At 37.1% G+C, this 21,415-nt stretch overlaps 1 protein-coding gene across 1 annotated transcript; it reads left to right on the top strand.

Annotated features, from left to right (window-relative positions):
- Positions 1 to 960: 960 nt before the first annotated feature.
- LOC130552283 (golgin subfamily A member 4-like) lies at positions 961 to 20,058 on the top strand. The gene is made up of 20 exons (XM_057330502.1): positions 961 to 2,655; positions 3,294 to 3,461; positions 10,180 to 10,225; positions 10,322 to 10,456; positions 12,007 to 12,078; positions 12,175 to 12,246; positions 12,329 to 12,364; positions 12,522 to 12,596; positions 13,382 to 13,420; positions 13,895 to 14,030; positions 14,514 to 14,593; positions 14,737 to 14,865; positions 14,941 to 15,000; positions 15,148 to 15,252; positions 16,425 to 16,535; positions 16,609 to 16,746; positions 16,913 to 17,078; positions 17,240 to 18,544; positions 18,630 to 18,739; positions 19,637 to 20,058. Exons 2-20 carry the CDS (start codon positions 3,394 to 3,396, stop codon positions 19,913 to 19,915), a joined length of 3,162 nt encoding a protein of 1,053 aa, XP_057186485.1. The 5' UTR covers positions 961 to 2,655; positions 3,294 to 3,393; the 3' UTR covers positions 19,916 to 20,058.
- Positions 20,059 to 21,415: the final 1,357 nt, after the last annotated feature.

Genomic DNA, 21,415 nt, shown 5'->3' with positions numbered 1-21,415 from the left:
GAAATTTACTCAAGTAAGAGTAAAAGTACACACTTTTAATTTTACTTAAAAAGTACATATTTTACAAAATGTTACTCAAGTAAATGTAACGAAGTAAATGTAGCGCGTTACTACCCACCTTTGACTACGACGGACAGTTTGTAGTGCTGAGAAGATTATTGGTGCTCCTCTGCCCACACTTCAGGACCTGTACGATTCCAGAGTGAAAAACAGGGCAAGAAAAATCATCATTGACTCCACACACCCCGCACACAAACTTTTTGAACTGTTGCCCTCTGGCCCGCGCTTCAGAGCACCAAACACCAGGACTTCCAGACACAGAAGCAGCTTCTTCCCCCAGGCAATCTCCCTCCTAAACAGATAACTGCTCCTTAAGAGCAATATTCCACTTTCACTATTCCTATAGTGTGCACTATAGTGCCTTATTATATGTACATTTTATTTATACATGTATATAACACTACCTCTACTTACAACATTATCCATTTGCACAAGTGTACATACAATCTGTTAATATGTATATTCTACTATATACTACCCTGTACAATGTCTCTTATGTTATTATCCCCCATTTTCTGTCAATAGTCTTTATTTTATATATACGTATTTTAGAATCTTTTAGACTGTAAATCTAATTATATTGTATTGTCATTGTGTTGAATGTCTGTACTAGAAGCTTACAACACCAAAGAAAATTCATTGTGTGTACAAGCACACTTGGCAATAAAGCTCTTCTGATTCTGATTAGCAAATATCAGTAAATTATGTAAAATATGTCGTACACTATTGGTTCATGTATAACTAATGTTAACACATAGAAGAGATACCATAAAATCTAATAGCTATATAAATATAATAGAATATTACTGTAAGGTTGTTACAATATTACATCATAGCTAATACTAACATTTTGTGCGTATACATTTACAACAGGGTTGAAAACAAACAGAAAAGTATGATTGACACTTTTATTCGGGAGAAGCATGTCATTTTAAAAGCTGCCATTGTTTTACAAGTAGCACACTACACCTCTGCAATTAACATGGGAAAGCAATTATTTATGATTACTCGATGATGAAATGTGTTGCACAGTGTAGTTTATGACAAAAGCCTATAAATCTTATCACGAATATGTGTGTGCTTCTGATAATATGTACACATTTAACATTACAATGCAACAATATGGCCACCGAATGACATAACATTTTATCAGCCATCAACATTTCATCAATCAAGTTAATGTTTTTTACACACTTCACAAAAGTTTATTTTATATTGACAGCATTCTCTTAGAAATAACCGTTAGTAATACTGAGCTCATAAGACGCACATCAGAAGTTAAAACAAAGAGAAGCGCATTTGGGGTTGTCTGGAGAACAATTGTAAAACATACTCAGCATTGATAAAAACATCAAGAATCCTTTAAAAAGATCATGCTTGATGCTCAACGTGAGAATACACGATTCTTGTACAGAAAATAAAAAAACGTGCACTTAATCATGAGTGGCCCGGCAAATTTAGGCCCTGTCCGCACGAACACGGGTATTTTCAAAACCGCAGCTTTTTCTATGTGGTTTGGCCGTTCGTCCACACGCAAACGCAGTACCGGTCACAGAAACCGAACTTTTTTTACAAATCCGGCTAGGGTGACGGTTTTTAGAAAATCCGATTTCAGTGTTGTAGTGTATACGGTAAAACCGGAGTTTTGGCGTATGACGTTGGAATCTCCGTTGTTTGATGTCAGATTCCAGGCTTCTGATTGGCCAACACGGCTCTATGGTTAGGGTTATATCGCCACCTATTGGTTTAGCATGCTTTACCCTCACATCCAAATACAACTCATTAAAAAAGCCTCTCTGAAACCTCAAAATCCTCAGATAATACACAAGGGTTTATGCCATGGCATCCAAATGTATGTAAATCGTTTGTAAAATGCAAGTAATCGTTTAAATATTTAATTGCACACAAAGGGCCTCATTCATAAAACACGAGCAGAACAAATGTTTGTGTAAATTGTTCATAAAGTCATTCTACATTTTCGGATTCATGAAAATGTTCGTATTTTCAAAATGTTAATTGGTAGGAAAGAAATGTACACCTGGCTGGCTCCCTACCACGTGTAAAAGGAGCGTAAAATATTCAAAAGTTCTGTATTCTTTTAGACAAACTGATGACACTGCATTTGATGCACTATGTATGTATCATAATGATGTTTCACGACTTCTTTTTCCCAGTCTTTTATCATTTTCTACTTCTTAATTTTGGGTAAAACACAGTGCTGCTCGTCATTGTCCCTTTTTTACATAGCCGTCCAATCACAGTGAAGAAGAGGCGGGACAAAGACTTAATTGACCAACCATCATACTTGTACAACACAACATTAGAGAAGTTAATAGGCTTGTTCGACTTGATGCGGCGCCGCAAGATCCGACAAACGGATGACATCAAAGTACCGCGAGAGCGATTCGAAAGCAAACTATTTATCGTTTTTCGAATCGCTCTCGCGGTACTTTGATGTCATACGCCTGTCGGATCTTCGGCGCCGCATCAAATCGAACAAGCCTAATATGAACGTTCTCAAGCGCCACCAGCTGGCCGTTTTTAGAAGATCACCAAGTATTAAAAGCGCTTCGGTGGACATAGTTTAATTTATTGGTAAGCATATAGCCTCTTAGTCACACAGAATGAAGTCCAGAGGATTCCAGCATTCCTAGATACGTAATTTGCGTAGCTGTAATTCATAGGCGGGGATTATGCTAATTTGTGATTGAGCGTGCGTGCGCTCCGTTTACGAATGATTGTAATTCATTAACACACGCACACACATATTTTACTATCAAACCTAACGTTTACGAAGTATTTGTGAATCTGGAGCAGTGTTTTCGGGAAGGTCAGTTTTACACGCAAATTACTCGGAATTTACCAATATATTTACGAATGTTTCATGAATGAGGCCCATTAACAGTATTTGCTAGGTTCACCTTGTTTACAATTCAGTATACTATTCTAAACATCAGCAGTCCTTGCCTTAATTATTTTAATCTTTAGGCAAATCTCATGTCTTGATACATTCATTAACAGTCCCTAATGTATAATGTAATGGGAGCTAAGGAATGTTCATCTGATGATATAAACCCCTTGTTAAAGGTGCTAGAATGTGAACTTTGAAGGGTTAATCAACAATGTCATAGACTATTAAGAGAATATAGCGACAGTAAATAGAATGTGAAAGCCACTAGTGCATCATATTTCACACGTTGCATTTAAACATCTACATTTTCTCCTCGTATTAGAATTTCCTGAAGGATCTTCTGGTAGAACGGAGAGTAAACAAGCTTGTTGAAGGTTACCAACCGTCCCAACTTAACGGCAATTTCTTCTAACTCTTTGCTGATGGGTGCCAGACCTCCAGGGAGGGCAGGGGCACACCTGTTGGTGCAGGTCTCCAAGAACCCCAAGAGGTAAGTTTGGATCCGGGAATCTATATCGAAGAACAGAACAATTGATTCGAATTTTTAATGGTTCCTGAGTTCGCTCAACACTTTTGATGCACAAAATTCTGAAGGGCATGCTTACCAATGACCTTACGAATGGGGTTATCTGCAAACTTAGCCGCTACAATTTGGCCTTTCAAAGTGCTCTCTCGTTCTGCGGAAAAAAGTGAAAAGCCATGCTGAGAGAGGCATCCTCTGAGCTCCATACACAACTTTTCTCCGATAGCAGCAAAAGTTTCATCATCTTTGAAGGACCTAGGAAGAGAACAACATAACAGTCACAAATAGGATAGTGTAACTATATGACAATACAATTATATTGTTATTAGAATGAGTAGTGCTCTGTAAAGTTATCTTTTGACAGTCTCATTCTTTAAAGGGATAGTTCACCCAAAAAGGAAAATTCTTCTATCATTTACTCACCCTCATGTAATTTCAAACCTGTATGCATTCTTTCTTCAGCAGAACACAAAAGATATTTTGAAGAATGTTGGTAACCAAACAATGGCGGTAACTATTCACTTCTATTTTATGGACACAAAAATAATGCATGGATGGACACTTATCTATCCCATGATGTCACGGGAGCTGAGCAACGGTCAAATTTCAAAAGTAAATCAAATAAATATAGCGGAAAACTTTAAGTCCATTTTTAATGTAAGTGCCAATAAATGAATTTCTCGTGACTAAATTATGTTTTTATAAACACTAACGTGTAGGTTGTTATTATTATGTCATAGGTCAAAGAGCATACGGGTCACATGACCATAGAACATGGTGGACGCAGTATGTCCGAAATGTATTCATACTACTCCCACTCATGCTATATAGAATGTACTGTTTTAACGGCCAATAGGAAGGTACTTCAAATTCAGTACATACTGTCACAGTATGCGATTTCGGACGCAGCAGGTGTCATGAAAAATTCAGTCCCTGTGTGAATGGTGTCTGCTTAGGACCCAATTTAGTTGGTAGTTGTAATGCCTGATTACAAAGTTGTTATCTCGATATGTTGTTGTATGGCTAACCAAAGCTGCATTTGATCCTAGCGAGCTAAATAGGCTGGGTAAAATAAAATAATTTAAATGACATTTTTCAAAGTTTACGAAAAACTTATGAGCATGTAAGCTTGATGCAACATACAAGCCAGTATTTCCGGGTCAGCATCTGCTTAACAAACAAAAAACAGTTTTGATATTTTAAAACCATGGTTTTAGTATAGTAAATAACTAAAACAGTAAGAACGAGATTTGTTTGATTTCACTACCCATAGCCTCATTTATGTACTATTATATGAAGCATTTAGTGAAAAAGACAACAATGGTCGTTTTAACAAAGTACTAGCGACATAATTCATAATGTAATTTTGTAAGAATTACAATCAGATGCTAAAAAGAGTACCCATTAGAAGTTCTTTTAGCAACAGAATTTCGAGAGGGGACTCGATTTGTCATGACACCCGATTTTGGACAGGAAATTATATGACCAAAAATTATTCTGCGGACGTCGCAAAAGCTCACCAGCGCCACCTTGTGCAACTAGCCCGTTGACGCTATACAGTATTATCAAACCCCTTTTAAAACTAAATTGCTCCCATCTAACAATTTTATTGGCTATTTAAACTTACGGTGTGTGCATTTCTGATACTAGTATCTTAATGGTTTTCTTCAATCGTTCCATTAGGCCCGGAAGTCCAGAAATGGCCTCGCCAGCACTGTTATACACTATTAGCAGAACTGATGCCACCAGTGCCAGCTGCTCAAGTTCATGTTGCATCTCTTGAAATCTACTTTGATCCATGAGAAGAGTCTTCGAGGACCATACAGGAGAAAGAAAAGGAAGGAAAGGCTAAGTTTCTGTGAAATTACAGAACTTGGATTGACTAAACAGTAACATTAATGTAAAATTAAAGGGACAGTACACCCAAAAAGAAAATTCTTCTTTTATTGGGTGAGCTGTCCCTTTAGTGTTAACAAAAGTCAAATTACCTCAGGAAATGACTCTGCATCATGGTCCCATTTCAACAGGCCTAGATAGGCATGATTGTGCACAGAGAGAGAGAGCTGGGAAGAATTAGGTGTGCATGTCGCCCCACCCTCCACCTCTCCACGATTTACATAATCTGCTGTGTCCTGGAGCCATTTTTTTGTGAAATCCAAAGCATCTGCAAACATTGAAAGATTACTATATTAAAAAGATTTAGTAAAGTGCATGAAGCTTTCCATGTTTTTAATCTGACTTTAATTCATTGATTTTGCTTACTGGGCTGTTTTTCTAGGAACTCTTGAAATTTCTTTCGCTCATATTCCACTGACTGCTGTAAGAGGTGAGGTCGCAGACTGCTAACAGCAAAGTTGGCCATGTCTATCTTCATCTTGTCGAGCACTGCGAATATAGACCTGCAGATTGTGTATAAATAAAGCAAATTCTATGATGAGCTTACATAGCAAATTCTACCATGAGCTCATGTGACTTTCACATCTGAATCCCACTGTTATTGTGAGTGACTTACTTAAAAAGTGGGACAATTTCAGTGATTTCGCGAAGGTTTTTGACGTCATTGTCACGACAGGGTGCGCAAAAGGTTGCCATCATGTCAATTATAAACCGGGCCACTTTACTGATGTCCAGAGCACAGTTTTCAGCCTCCTGCTGGATCAGTGAGAGGTCCAGAGTTTCTTCAATTTGACCTCTAAGTCGACTCTGTCCTGGCAAGAGAAAAGACAGCAGGGTCTGGTGTAGAGAGAAAATGTTAGGGAGAGAATTATCTACATTAGTATGATAAGAAAAAATAGCTCAATCTTTGAACTGGTCCAAAAATGTGTTGGTTGCTTTCTGTGAGGAAAACCTGTGATATGAATACACTGAATAACTCTTACAAACGTGTTCATTACATTTAGTCATTTAGCAGACGCTTTTATCCAAAGTAACTTACAAATGAGACAAACAATAGAAGCAATAGTCCACCCAACCTTTATAGAAATATATATATTTATAGAAATAATAATTTTAGAATTATTTTCTTTCATTACCTCTTTAATATCTCCAACCAGTTTGATAGCATGGCTGTATGATGGTGGGTTCTCACTCAGCTCTGCCGCAAGACAATCCCAGAATGCTTTGTGCATTATTTCTTTGACTTGTTTCTCCAAACTTAACATAGAGAAAGATGTTTATACATTTAAAGAACATGAACGTGCAATGTTAAAATGTAGAGCAGAAAAACAAGATGAATGTGGACTAAGATATGAAATCAGTTATAATATGGACTTTTATTATAACAGGCAATAGTCTTTGTTTCATAAAAGAAGTCATTTGCAAATAATAAAAACTACACTATAACATTGTGATAACGTGTTTCATATATCATTACCTTCCCTCCTCAGGCTCAAAAGGCTTCACTTGAAAAGCACTGTTTAACACTATTTCATGGGCTAGTGCCATATTAGTGACTCCTTTGGCTGTCTCCATAAGTTCTTCCACCGAGACAAATGTAGGTGGACTGGCTGTGTGTAATTGAATGCAATATTAAACATTATTATAAAACACACTTATATGCTTCACTTATTCTAAGTCTAATGTGTTCTTACACTGTGGCGTGAGTCTGTGAGGACTGGGAGTATTTCTTCCCATTCGCTTTCCAATCATCTCCTCTGATGGTTCTGAAGAATTCTCCATTCCATCCTTGTCCATCTTATTCTGTTCCTCTTTAGAGGACTTATTGGATTCCTTGGGCATCCTTTGCTTAAAAACAAAAGGTCTAAACGAGTAAGAAATCCAACAGGCCTTTTTTCACAAGCTGGAATTCACAACACTCCAATTGCTCTTTCTGGTAATAGCGTGACACCTTTTCTTTTGTTAAGTTGTGTTAAGTTGCCTTTATTATAAACCAAAAGGAAAAGTCTAGAGGGCTTTTTAAAGCATTAGACATTTGCTTTTGGAAGCCAACTCTCTTGTAATCATATCAAATATTTGATTTCCATAAACTCGCCTTCTTATCAATATTGACCTGGTTTATATTGCCGTCACATAAACGGAGAGTTAACGAATCTGTTAACGTTACTAAAGAAATCTCTGCATCCATAAAAGAAAGCCTGATGCTTTGCGTCGCATCTGTCTGCGCTGTAACGCCCGGTCATTCATTCAGCAGAAACGGTACAAATAAAACATTCCATTTTAAATTTACCTTTTTATAAATGGACTGACTGCTCTCCTAAAATGTATTCTCATGCAGTTAAAATTTGCAACAAATAATCAAGAGTAGTCAAAACGTTTTCTGTGTTCTGGATGAATCCATACAACCTTACGCGTATATTTACGGAAGTCTGGTTGAGATCGGTCCGTTGTAGTCTTTTGAGGTCGCATTTTTATGGGACGAAGCAAAAAAAGAACTACATTTCCCAGACATAATCGCTATTTTACCGCCCCCATTGAATGCGTCTCGGATATTACATCACAGAGTACTGTATAAACGCGAATAAACAAAGACATTAGTATTATTATGTATTAAACATACAGTGTTATCTAAAATATTCAATTACAGTTACAATTAAAATGTATAAAAATAATTTATATTTACAAATCGGCTCTGCATGTTAATGTGTTTAACAAACACAAAATTAGGACCCATTTTTTAAATAATTGCTTAGAAAAGTGACGCCCATATATACACAAAGAGAAAATTAACTAAATGTACGAATTGCCAACCGCCATAAAACCCCATTAAAGAAGAAGAAGAACAAAACGTACAGCACGAAGAAAATACGAGATGAACGTGTCATATTTCTGATGGCCACTAGGTGGCAGCAATGTTAATCTTTATTATCTGGCTTATTGAATGACTGGCACAGGTACAAAGTAAATATATTCTCTGGGAAATTCAAACTAAACAACTTGAATAATGATCTGTTAGACGAAAGTGCAAAGAAATCATAGAAATTATTGCTCTTTGATAAGAGATATTGAGAGACGCGTAACCTGACTGAACACATCTGTCGATCCGCTTAATTCCACCAGTGCAACTAAAACCAAGGTGATATCCTCTTTATAACTATAAGTTATTACTTTTTACAAAATTTTGTCATAAGTTACAGCACCCCATTACCTCGTAGACATTGTATTTTTAATACTTGTACAATCTTAAAATGCTAGTCATAAGAGCTAACATCCATAAATGCTGTGATAGCTTTAACGTTAACGTTACCTTGATAGTTTAACATTTGTAAAGTGCAAAAATACGCTAACGTTATTAAGTTATACTAGTGCTGTTAATATTTGAACAATTTTAACTTTAGAGGACAGAGACAGTGCTGTGTAATAATAAATTGTTATTTATTCTGTTTATATACGGGCAAACTGTTTACTTGGTATTAGCCACCACTGTCATTAAGAATAAATTAAACATGACTAAAAGAGACTTAAATTGTTTGAATGAGATTCCATATTGATTTCTTATGATTTTACATTAACAAAAATAACATAACTGTAGCAACAATGGTATTTTTCTATTGTAATGATGTGAAGGACATGGATTTAAATACCTCTTAAATTACAAAGGATTGTGTTATCCAGCCAGTTTTATTCTGGGGTTAAAGGTTTTCTCTGACATTAAATCCAAATTTCTCTCCTTTAGGCAAAACTAGTTTGATCGGGCCAGGTGAAAGGTTAAATCTGACCTCTGCGGTAGCTTAAACAGGTAACCCTCTTTTGAGCAGATGTCCTGGTCATATTCATTTTCACAACAGCAGCTATTTGAGTCAGATTACAGACACAATATGGACCGAGAATCATCCCATTTTATGGATGGTGTCCTTTTAATTTTGCCTTTCATGCCTTATAAAGTTGTTTAATATCTGCTGAGGTGAATCCGCCGCGGAGGAAGCGAATAAAGACTTTGGCCCCAGGGTCATTTGTGATAGTAGCAAATTCTAACAGGATCATTTAATTCCTGCACATGATTGATACATCAGCACAAGCTAAATGGACAAAAGCCTTTCTTCTATTAAAACACCAGGCTTACTGAAGACCTCCCACTTTCTAAGTCGGTCATGATGGGATACAGGGAACCAAGCACAGGTCAAATTAAATATCTTATATAATTTCGTCTGAATGACAGTATCATCCGTCCGTTCAGTGTTATGGCCCTGACCCCTATTACCCTATACTTTAGCATGGAGGCATTTTCACCTTGATGGTTTCGGGATGGAATTTAAAACGCTTCTTGTGATGCAACGACCTGAACTTTGTCTACAGTTGTTGGATTAATGTCAACGGTAGTGGTTTAGATAATGTATTATGAGGGCAAATTTATGATTTGTGGGTTATGCAACATTATAAAACAGGATGTGTGGGCTCTAAAATCTGATTGGATGAGCCACGTTCGAAGATGTGTAATATATACGGTACACACACTTGTGTTACCCCACAAGAGTTATATTCTATTTATTAATATGCCATGTTGCTACATTGATTCCATATGTAAACGGGTTATAGTTGCATTATAGGATGTATGACCATATGACTTGCTGGATACATTTATTATTATGCATTTTGTATTATTTACGGTGACTAATACTATAATAAATACATATATTTTTTAAATTAGCTGGCACTTCATGCATAAAATATAGATGTGATCTGGTGGTTAGGTTGAGATATTCTTTACATGATTTTACATTTATTCAAGTTCAAAGGAGACAAGCATGGATGCTGAAACAGAGCTTTTCTCTCCGGTGAGTAGAACTATGTGTTAAAACAAAATAACGTGTTTTATGACATGCACAAATACATATTATAAACGAAGATTTACACATTTTTTGTCTCTGTAGATGGAAGATAAAAGTGTTCTTGGTCCGAAGATCCCCAACATTGCTTCAGAAAATGATGGCCGTACCATCTTAGTGCATGTACTGGAATTCAAAACAAGTCTTCTGGAAGCAGTCGAGGAGTTACACATTCACAGGGTATGATTTCGGCATTCACCGTATGTTTTTTGAAGGTGTAAACCTGTACAAAATAGAATAGTGTATTGCGAACTGAAAATAGTGTCGATAGTTGAGAATAATGAGGTCCGCTGTTTGGACTGATATTTATTGCCGTGATGTTTTCTTTAAGGTGATTGTTGTTGCGTTAACATTTGTACCCTGCCAGGCTCAGCAAGATGTTTCTTTAATTGATTACCTGACGGATTGAGAGAAAGACCCCCCCCATGCACCCGCACCTGCATCCCATCCTATTTGTTTTGATTTTTGGTCAGAATCATTAATATTTTAAATGTGCAATAACTAAAAGACAAATGATCGTTTTAGTCTTACTTCAGCCAAACTTTTAAAGTGCACATAAACATACAGACAATCTTAGACAAATATCAGCCCCCTAAAAGGCTGCAAGACATCCCAATATATTAGGAATGCGGGTCTGTTAGTGTCCGAACAGCATCGAGATCTATTTGGCCCGCTCGTGAAGAACTAAGGAATGTCATGTTGTGGGAGTTGTGCCACGAGTATTCAAAAGAAGGAAATGCAAGCAACACATTCTGACCATCTGGGCTGAATCCAGCAGAAGTTACACGTACATTAGAACGGGCCGCGCACACAGCACCGGCACCCTCAAGCGAAGCACTTAAAACCCAACACTGGACATGTTTAAAGGTTGTAAGAGCAAAAATAAACAATTCTATCTCGTGTTTTATTGTTATGATGATGTTTGGTAAGGAACAAAGGCATTAACTCAATGTGATCCTCAGGCATGCCATTAAACTAACACTTTGTAGTTCTCTGGTTTATAGGGCCAAGGTTAAGATGGAGGATTTCCTGCCAGACAAATGCGCTCAGCTGAATGCCGTCGTGTCTTATATTCTTTTTAAGAGAGTGCAAAGTGTGTTCCATTAAAATGACTGTATTCACTCGGGATGTTGTCAGTTGCTTGGCCAGATACAGGAAATCTGAACATCCAGCTAGTGAAAGAGTTTAGTCCTGATGTATGTCACTAGTCTAGGATGAATAAAACCAAAAACAAAACCAATATTTTGTTCTCTTTTTCTTATAGGATGTGATTTATCTCATATAAATGCACTGCAGTCAGTTTCAGTTCTTGAAGATTAACATGGTCCACCAATTTAAGTGTTTAATACCTGGCAAAATTTACTATCCCACTATGAATTGATAACAGTTTATCTAGTGTGCACTTTCAATGGTATTTTGCAAGTAGCACACTTTATTAGGAAAGCATAAATAAACTACTACATGCCCATAAAAAGCCACTATATAGAAAACCATTGAGTTAAACCTGCTGTTCCAGGTGAAAGGAGAATAAGGATGACTTCATATAGTATTACAATCTCATCTTGTCTATGATTCCTTCACGAGAAACGGAATAGAAATCTAAATGTTATTTATTTGGTGTTTGCTATTGATTTGTGATGATGGAACATTTGTGTTGTGTACTTCAGTTATATGTAAAGATCGTTGTGTGAATGTTGTGCGAAATGTGTTTTTGATCATTTTTAATAAAGGATGCTGAAAAACGATACGAGGAGCAGATTTGTAAACTTGTGCTGGAGAAGCAAGAGCTAGAATGGCAGACGGTTTGTATGATAAGTTTACTGCTCTTTATTTTTATAGCACCCCAAAATGTGCAAAATCAACTGAACTATTAACAGTTTTTGCTTTTTATATTCCAGGAGTCCTTACGAAACAAGATCTCTAGAATGTCAAATGAGAATTCGGAGTCACTTGCTGCTGTAAAAAAGCAGGTATGACCACTCACAACACCTTTACACAATGTCCTGAGCTTTATTGTGAATTATAATGTATTAGCTGTCCCCTAATTTAAAGTTTCAGGCCCAGATCAGAAAAATCGAGGGAGAAAAGGTCAGTTTGAACCTACTATTTTGTCAATTACATTTCATAGTGAGATTTTTTTTGTCGGAGGAGAACTTTTGCAATGTTTTCTACGCTAACCTTATTTGCATATTTTATTGCTAATGCATTGATTATTCATCAATGGACTCATCACTTATAAATAAAGGGAAAAATCCAGCTTACTGCTGAACTCAAGGACAAAGAGATCACAAGCCTCAAGGAAGAACTAAAACTGCTGCAGGTACATGCAAACATCAGCACAATAAAACACATACCTCCACATGTCAACATGCCTTTTTCCCTTTTGGGACACACGTATAACAGTGGGAAAATCCATCTCATCACTGACCTTTTGAGTGGGGGTCTGTGTAGGTCTATTTGGTGTTGTCAGATAAATGATGTCACATGGGTGATGTATGCTTTCTCCTACGGTTCACCACACCCTCGGTTCAACCGTACGATTGACCAATAAAGACCCTTGTTACCCTTTTATTTGGCCATGGTAATGTGAGCGATTTCATACTTATAATAGAAAGCCCAGCAATTATTTTTATGTTTTCGGGAACACTTTGTAACTTTGAATTCAACCAGAAGAACCGAAAATGACAAAAATATAATAATGATTTTAATAGTAGACCACATAATGCTGTGTTTATACGTTTATCTTTCAAATGGTCTCTCATTTGCTTTGGAGAAAGCGGCTGCAAAAAAACAATTGTGTCGCTAATAATGTCAAAATAAAATCTAATAACTTTTGAAGCATTTATGCATTTTAACGAATTTGTAAGGGTGCACCAAGTATTTTTTTGCAAAATTATATGACTACATTCTTCATTTTTTTATTTTTTTATTTTATTGAACTTTTAAACAGAAATATTATTTTGAGTGCACCTTTAATTGGAAAAATCTGGAATTCATTTATGACACAGAACCTGGTAATTTTACTTTTTTAGAACTTAAAAAGGTCATTCGGTTTGTTAAGAAAGCCACTAAAACACGTTCTCTTCTTGTGCTGCTGTCTTACAGTTGCTCAGGTACAGTTTGGAGAAGAAATTAGCCGAGCTGGTAAGGATTTCCAATTATATAAATTGTTGACAGAGGCGAGTGGGAGCGCTAAGAATTAAAAGGAGGAACTGAGAGGGGGAGCAGATCATCAGAAGTAACGAATAGGGAGGGCGTGACACGTGAACAGCCAGCGCCGCTGTGAAAATACCGCTATTAAAATATTTTATATCGGAGCTCCGCTCTGTTTAACCTTTCGATGGCGGAGAGGTGGGAACAGTTTGATACACACAATCAAACAGTAACGGGCTGCGGTTCGCATAAAGGCCCCTCAGGCATGTTTGGAAGTGGACTCCTTATCTAGCAGAAAGGAGCGCTCGGCCTTGATGTTAAACAAAGGTCTTCAAACTCTCCGAGAAACGACGCAGTATATATTCACAGTCCGCCCTCGTGGAGAAGAAAGACCGTTATTGCTTGCACGGTTAAATTGAGATATTCCTCTTGAAAGGGAGGACAGTGTGTTTTTAAACTTTCCAGGAACAGAAGTTGCAGTTGCAGACGCAGTTGAAAGACAGCCACCTGAATCAACTGGGAGAGGTGGAGAGGCGCTTCGGCGCCGTATCCAGACAGTGCGCCGTGGTCAAGCAGGCCCATGAGAAACTCGAGCAAAACGGTACGGCCGCCATCCCGTATGAGTAAAACAACACATCTGACATGTGCCCAGATATGACAGTCCTAACAAATTAGGCTTGGATCTGGATAAGAGTGACAGGCTGTGCTTAACAGACAGACACGTCTATCTTTGTGTGTAACCATTGACTTGTAATGTTAATTTCAAGTTTATGTTGAGTCAGCGGTATAAACATGATTATCTTTTGACTTTAAACTTTAGTATCACTATTTACGTGAAGCAGCGATACGAGTCGCTGCTAATTTAAAGAAGCATCAGGCTCGTAGTTTGTCTGGTATGTGTAATCTTTCTCCATTCACCCCAGAAATATTTGACGTTAGGAAACCCACCCCATCCCTTTGCTTTGCATCTGACAGTGGTTTTATGAATAGATTTGCCATTCTGTGAACATGAATTATTTGATCCTTTTTAGTGATGGTTATATCAGTCTAATGCAAGCTTTTTTAATCATTCTTTGTCTTAAAGTTGAAGAGGCCATGCGGATTAATAAAAAACTTACATCCATCAATGTAAAACAAGAATCTACCATTACAGCCTTAAAAAAGGTAAAAAAAAAAAGAATCATTCTCGGAATACTGACTGTTTGATAAGCAAGAGTTTAAAGCACGAGGCTGTGCTACATTACTCGAATATGGCACAAATTGTTTATTAACCAATCGTTTTATCTTACAAAATTGGTCATATTTAGGATGTGGATAGACTTAACAAGGAGCTAGTCACACTGAAAGTATCATCAGTCTGCAAACCTGGAGATGAGCATCTACAAAATGTTTTGAAAGAACAGCAGCTTCAGGAATTTCAACAGAGGCTTCTTGTGGTAGATTTTATTACTGTTGTTCAAAATAAAAATTAATACCACAATGTCTATACATGTAATATGTTATATTTACAGGAAACAGAATTTAACAAGAAACTGAGGAATGAAACTGCTACAGAGAGGGCAGAGAAGCAGGTAGGTCCCTCTCATCTGGCTTGGTTGTTGTGTATCCATGTGTAAAGTGCATCCAAGTTTAAAAAATTTACAACAATGAAACATTTTTAATATTGCATAGATATCCTGTACTTAACACTTGAATGATAAAATGTGTGTGTGTGTCAGGAGGTATTGAGGTCCCTCCACCATACTCACTGTTTGCTTCAGACACAGACAGAAGCTCTGAGCCGAGCAGAGCAAGAACTTCTCACGCTCCAAGAGGAATATCAGGTATCAGAATATCTTGCAACTCTGTCTGCAATAACGCAATTTGTATTATTAAATAATATATTTTAAAATATTCCAAACATTCAAATTAGCAAAGTACATTATAGTAAGCTACTTTATATTATACATACTTTACATTATATTAAAATGTAGTTCACCTTCAAAATGAAAATTCTGTCACGCCCTCTTGTCATTTCAAACCTGTATGACTTTCTTTCTTCTGCAGAACACAAAAGAAGATATTTTTAAAAATGTTGGTAACAGAACAGCACAGCCCCCCTTTCACTTCTATTGTAACCAATGCAAGTGAATGGGAGGCTGTTAACAACATTCTTCAAAATATCTTCTTTTGTGTTCTGCGGAAGAAAGAAAGTCATACAGGTTTGAAATGACAAGAGGGTGAGTAAATGATGACAGAATTTTCATTTTGAAGGTGAAATACTCCTTTAAACCTGCAGTCCTCAATTTACACATATTGACATATCGAAATATTAAGTAAAATTATAGTAAGTTTAAAAAAAAATCCACATTTAGCCCACAAAAAAATTAGATTATCTGTAATATTTTAACATGCAGTAATATAAGGTGATGTCTTAATAGTAATTAGAGGACTTGCATCGTAAGTGCATCGTAAAAAAACAAAAAAATAATAGGGCATTAATAGGGCACAGTATTCTGTGCTAGTATGGTGGAACTTGGCGTATTGATTTTCTATAGCTGTTAAATTAGATTTCTCAATTTCTTCACCTGGATTTTGAATTTTGCTTCTTTTAGCATTGTCTGTAAAATAAGCAGCTAGAGTTTTGACGTAGAATTCCCTGTACATTTTCAGTTTTTTTGTGTGTGATCACTTTTTTTTAGTTCGTAAACTCTAGTCTTCCGCTGCTCATAAAGTTGATTGAGTGAACTGAATATTGCTTAAGCATATGAAGTGCAACTCAATAATAGTAAGTGTGTTTAACGTCCGTTTACAACCTCTCTCTCTCTTTTATTCCCTCCATACTTCTGTTTAATTCACTTAGTCATTCACTGATTAAAACCTTTATTAACATGACAAAAGCCAACTGATTTGTATTAGCCGCTCCATCTGTTTAGAATCCTCTGTCTAGGTTAAACAAACACATAAAAATTTACTATTGCATTGAAAATTTTCTGGGTGATTAATTTAATTGCAGGTCCTTAAAGCAGAACATGAATTGAATCAGGAGAGGACCAGAGAAGAGCAGGACAGTTTCGCTCGGCTTAAAGACACGTACCAGAATTCAAAGCTTGATTGGGAGAAAAAGGTATATAGAGGTGTTTTTTGCTTTGTTTTTTATTTGCATTTATAGAAATGAAAATGGATGATGTCTCCCGCAGATGCTGCAGCTTCAGAAGACGACAGAGGTAGATCAGGTCGAGCTGAAAGCTGTGAAAGAGGCTTATAATCACCTCCAGGAGGAGAATAAACGGCTGTCTGCTGTCGGTCTAGACCATAAAGATATTCCGAACTCACAGGTTAAATGTCTATTTGTAAACCCAGACATTGTTTATAAAGCTTGTTGGGAATTATTCATGGAAAACTAAAAACATTTTATGCTTTTGCTCACACCACACCATTTTGAAGTTCAATATTATTTATCTTGAGTTGATTTATAATCTGGCTGTAATCTTTTTATTACAGAATGGTTCAAAACATCAAGAAAGCCAAACTCTGGAAAGTAGAACAGTTAGTGAGATCAACCTTGTTAAGCTGGACGTTCTCCATGAAGATGAGTCTTTGGAGGAGGACCTGTTTAGTCCGCATAATGATGTGGAACCAACGAGCCGTCCCCTTAAAAGCGTTCCAGGTGAGAAGGAATGTTGTCTTCTCCAGCCAAGCCTGGCGCCACTATAACTAATAATTTTAGGGAGGTGGTTCCCATTTTGACAGTGCAACTTTATCAAGACAGCTTACCTGTAATTCTCATTTTTCTTCTATATTATGCATGAGTTTCATTTCCTTACACAGATGAAAGCACCGCAGACTGTCAGAAGGATAGAGAAGATCAAGATGAAAGCCGGTTACTTAAAATTTCACTGCAGGTGGATCGAGCAATAACCGACGTGTCACCATCCGCAGAACCTGATATCTCGGTTTCACGCATGTCTGATGAGATCTCAGGACTTGAGGAAGTCGGTGCCATGACAAATCAGCTGTCAAATTTGTGTGCTGAAACAGATGTCTGTGACGGAGAGGTGGACTGCAATGCGGTTGATAAAGGATTCCCCTCGAACCAAACCCGATGTGACGCAGACAGTCCCACCGAGCTATCAGTTCCGGAAACCAGGTCTGTTTATGAGGTAGACAGTGACCCTTTGGCTTTGGAACCGAAAGATGGAACGCTGGAACAGAATCTGTGTATTTCTGATGTGACTGAACCCCAGACATCAGATAAACACACAGACAGCCAGCGATGTGCTACGTCTCAGGAAACAAAGACTGAGTGCACAGAAATCCTAGACAACCAGACTGCACCTGAATTTCTCAAGAGTCTGTCACAAACAGAAGATCAGACGAATACAAAGAGACTTCCAGAAGACAAAACATGCGACATTACACACGGCATTGTGGGCCGACCGAGTCAATGGCAGGAAGCCACACACCAGGAAACGGTACCCTTTCATGATGCACCTTTAGATACACACCTTCATGAGTCCAAAGATCAATTCTCAGCACCTGAAATGATCTCTACACATTCAAAAAGTTGTGTTCCAGAAACAGTTGACTCACCTGAAACAAACCTTGTGGAATTTAAACAGTTGCCGTCAGTTGCTGGCGCTTTGGAACCCTCCGCTCAATCCATTTTACCATCCGACTCAATGGAGATCATATCAGAAAATAAAGATCAAAAAGATGATTGTGCTTTTGCTTCATGGACACGGACTTTGGAAGTTCAACAGAGTGAAGTGGATGTTTCTAGCGAAGCGGTTTTTGTACATCCAAACATTACAAACCCAAACCAAGATTCTTCCTCAGCTGATGGTTTTCTGAATGATGTTGACCACAAATGCATGACAGCGGTGGGTGCTTCAAACCATGCAGGATATAAGAGATATCGATCGTCTTATGCATGGGACACGTTTATAAAAAACAAAATGAACACGCAGGCAAAATACGCAGATAGAAATTTTGATCATTCAGTAGGCATTAGAAACAACAAACCCAGCTTGGCCTTAACGCCATCAACATCCTCCAAATCAGAGCAGAGAACTTCTGGATTTCCCGATTTGGAGTTTGTTTCTCCTTTTTGTGCTCCTCGTTTTACAAAAAAAGGCATGTATTGTAGCTTTTGTGTAACAATATAATCAACATCTCAGCAAAGTAAAAAGAGTCATTTTTATTCTACCAACTTTCACAGCCGAGATGAAGACCCCTGACACTCCAAACAAGCGTCCCCATCAAAAAAGCAATTTCCGAGGAGAATGGAACGCAATCAAGCAGTCTTTTTCAGAAATGTTTGCCGAAAAAGTAAGTTTCACATTACAGGCCTGAACAGAAACTTGCGAGTTAACGTACATGCTCCGCAGCACACGCCGAGTACGTAAGGACAACTTCAGTTCCCAGAAGTATTTCAGCGGGGTGAAATGGCAACATTCTTCTTAATTAAATGTTGATAGAAAACAGCAGGAAAAAGTATCTGAGTATTAATCACAAAGATGTAGCTCCGCTCCAATGGGAGCAAAGAGGCTAGTTTGTAATAAACCAGAGATGGAGTCTATTGTTTTCTGGAACATGGCAGAACATTTATCAGTATCTTGTTCTTTAGATTTAGTTTTAATCCGATGCTTTCACTTTTTCTGCACATTAAGTCAAATTTTGTCATCAAGGATTAGAGTTTGATCCGAAAGCAAAACAAATTCTAATAGATGAATACTCATTAAAATTAGCATTTGTACTGATCCTGTCAGTTTTTCCAAATTTTACAAACATTTAAATTTACCCAACCACCAGAATAAATGACTATGCATATTCAATGCATGCATTTTTGTGTATTAAAGGGACAGTTCACCCCCCCAAAAAAATTATGTCATCATTTACTCACCCTTGACTATATATTTTTGTGTTCTTTGTTGTGAACACAAAGAAAGATATTTGGAAAAATGCTTGTAACCAAACAATTCTTGGCCACCATTGACTACCACAGTAGGTCAAATTACAATGGTAGTCAAAAGTGCCCCAGAACTGTTTGCTTTCCTACATTCTTCAAAATATCTTCTTTTGTGTTCAGCAGAACAAAGAAACTTATAATGCAATTTTTACTACTATGGTAGTCAATGGTTGACCAAATTCATTCTCATTGTTAATAAAGCATTAGAATTAAATTAAGATTCTCGGCACTTTATGACCCTTTTAATTTTCCCGCAGGAGAGTCCATTTCTTATCCCCTACAGCTCGACTCTGAGTGGCATCCCGGCCTCTTCTTCTGTGGGTAATGGGCTGCGACAAGACGGTACTCCTACCGTTTCTACTCCCAAACTGCAGAACCTGGAGACAGAAACTCGACCTGTGGATGAAGGAGTAACAGCTCATTCAGAAAGCAAAGAGGAACAGAGTCAGTCTGACATAGTGGCCCAGATTGCGAAAATCGACGAATTGATGTCATCGGAAGGTTCAACACCTCATAAAATACGCAAATTAGATTAAATTGAATATGAAATTGTTACTTGGCAGTGGAATACATTTTATGCTTAAGTAATGTTACTTGAAGTGGTTCAATATTTATTTTTGAAAATCCCTGTATTAATGTTAATTGTTTACTATGTTTCTAGTGGCCATTAAATAAATGTTATTTCAGGCAACTTAATTTTTTATCGCTTTCTTAAAGCTGTTTTAAATCAAAAATAAGTACATAAAAAAACAATTTTTAAAAGTTCCCCCCATACCTTACCCCGTTTTGTAACAGTAAGGTTATAATAACGATTTATAATTTGAGCTTTCCGGTATGATTTTGGAGGAAAAAAAGATCTTTGACTTTAACCCAATTAAATCAAAGCATGTAGATTAAACCTGCAATTTTATGTTTCAAACCGAAATAGCGCTATCCGCTTGTTAAGCCTGATGTCACGCACTATCATATATGGAAGGTCATGTACTGTTTCCGGGTCCAAACACTCAATAAGATGCTATAGGCAAACAACAGAAAAAATGCTAATATGCGCTCATGGCGAGCTATAAAACTCGGAAAACCACGATCCTAACCTTTATCATCATAACAAAATCCCACATGGCCAGTCAGAGATTTATTTTTCATAATTTATTCAAATATTGATGTCGAAGATTCCGTGAGCCTGGTGACTGTAGTGTATACTTTGAGTTAATGCATGTTTCGCTTACATATGCAATATGAGTAAACCGTGCTCATAAACAGCTGTTTAAAGCTGTAGCCCCGCTTGAAATGAATAGATGCTTGGACCTGAAAAAGGTATTCCTTACGTCACCATTTAACAACCGAATAGAGTCAGAAATTACAGAATGCAGCTTTAAAGGAGTCAGGCGTTCTATGTTTGCATCTGTTGGTGCGCGCATCACGTTGTAACCTATTGCTAAACAGGGAAAGTGCTAGACATAAAACCTGTTAATTGCACTGCACAAGCTAATTAACACTCATTACTCCCAGACCTGCCTGCCTGTTCCTCAGAGGGCATTTAATGGCCAAACATTTCTAATTTACATCCATACACAACTCTGGCCAACTATAACTTGGGGTGATTAGAGTACACAAGTAAGAAAATCAATTAGCGCATATTAAGACAAATTAACAAATGCAAATTAATCTGCCATTAAGTTTATGTCCTCAGTAAATAGGCTGTGGGGACCATGTGGACAAATGTTAGGCCGATACACGTGATAAAATGATGTGTCGCGTATGGCGACGCTGGTCACAGTGAAGAAGTGCGATTTGGGCTTCAGCTGAGATACGGTTTTAAAGCTGTTAGACAATATACAGCATATTTCACTGTAAAAAATGTCACCTAATTTAGCTTAAAAACTAGTTCAAAAGCTTTTTTAAGTTCAATCAAATTGACTTTACAAGTCATTTGAACTTAAGTAGAAGTCTTAAAAAAATCTAGTTATATTTCACAATTTATGTTGATATATTTTATATATATTTTGTATAAGTTATATTTTGTAAGTATACAGTTT

The sequence above is a fragment of the Triplophysa rosa genome, linkage group LG3 (assembly GCF_024868665.1).
Source record: "Triplophysa rosa linkage group LG3, Trosa_1v2, whole genome shotgun sequence".
NCBI classification, from domain to species: domain Eukaryota; kingdom Metazoa; phylum Chordata; class Actinopteri; order Cypriniformes; family Nemacheilidae; genus Triplophysa; species Triplophysa rosa.
Note: the sequence above shows the minus strand (reverse complement) of the source record. Positions and strands in the feature narration are given on the sequence as shown.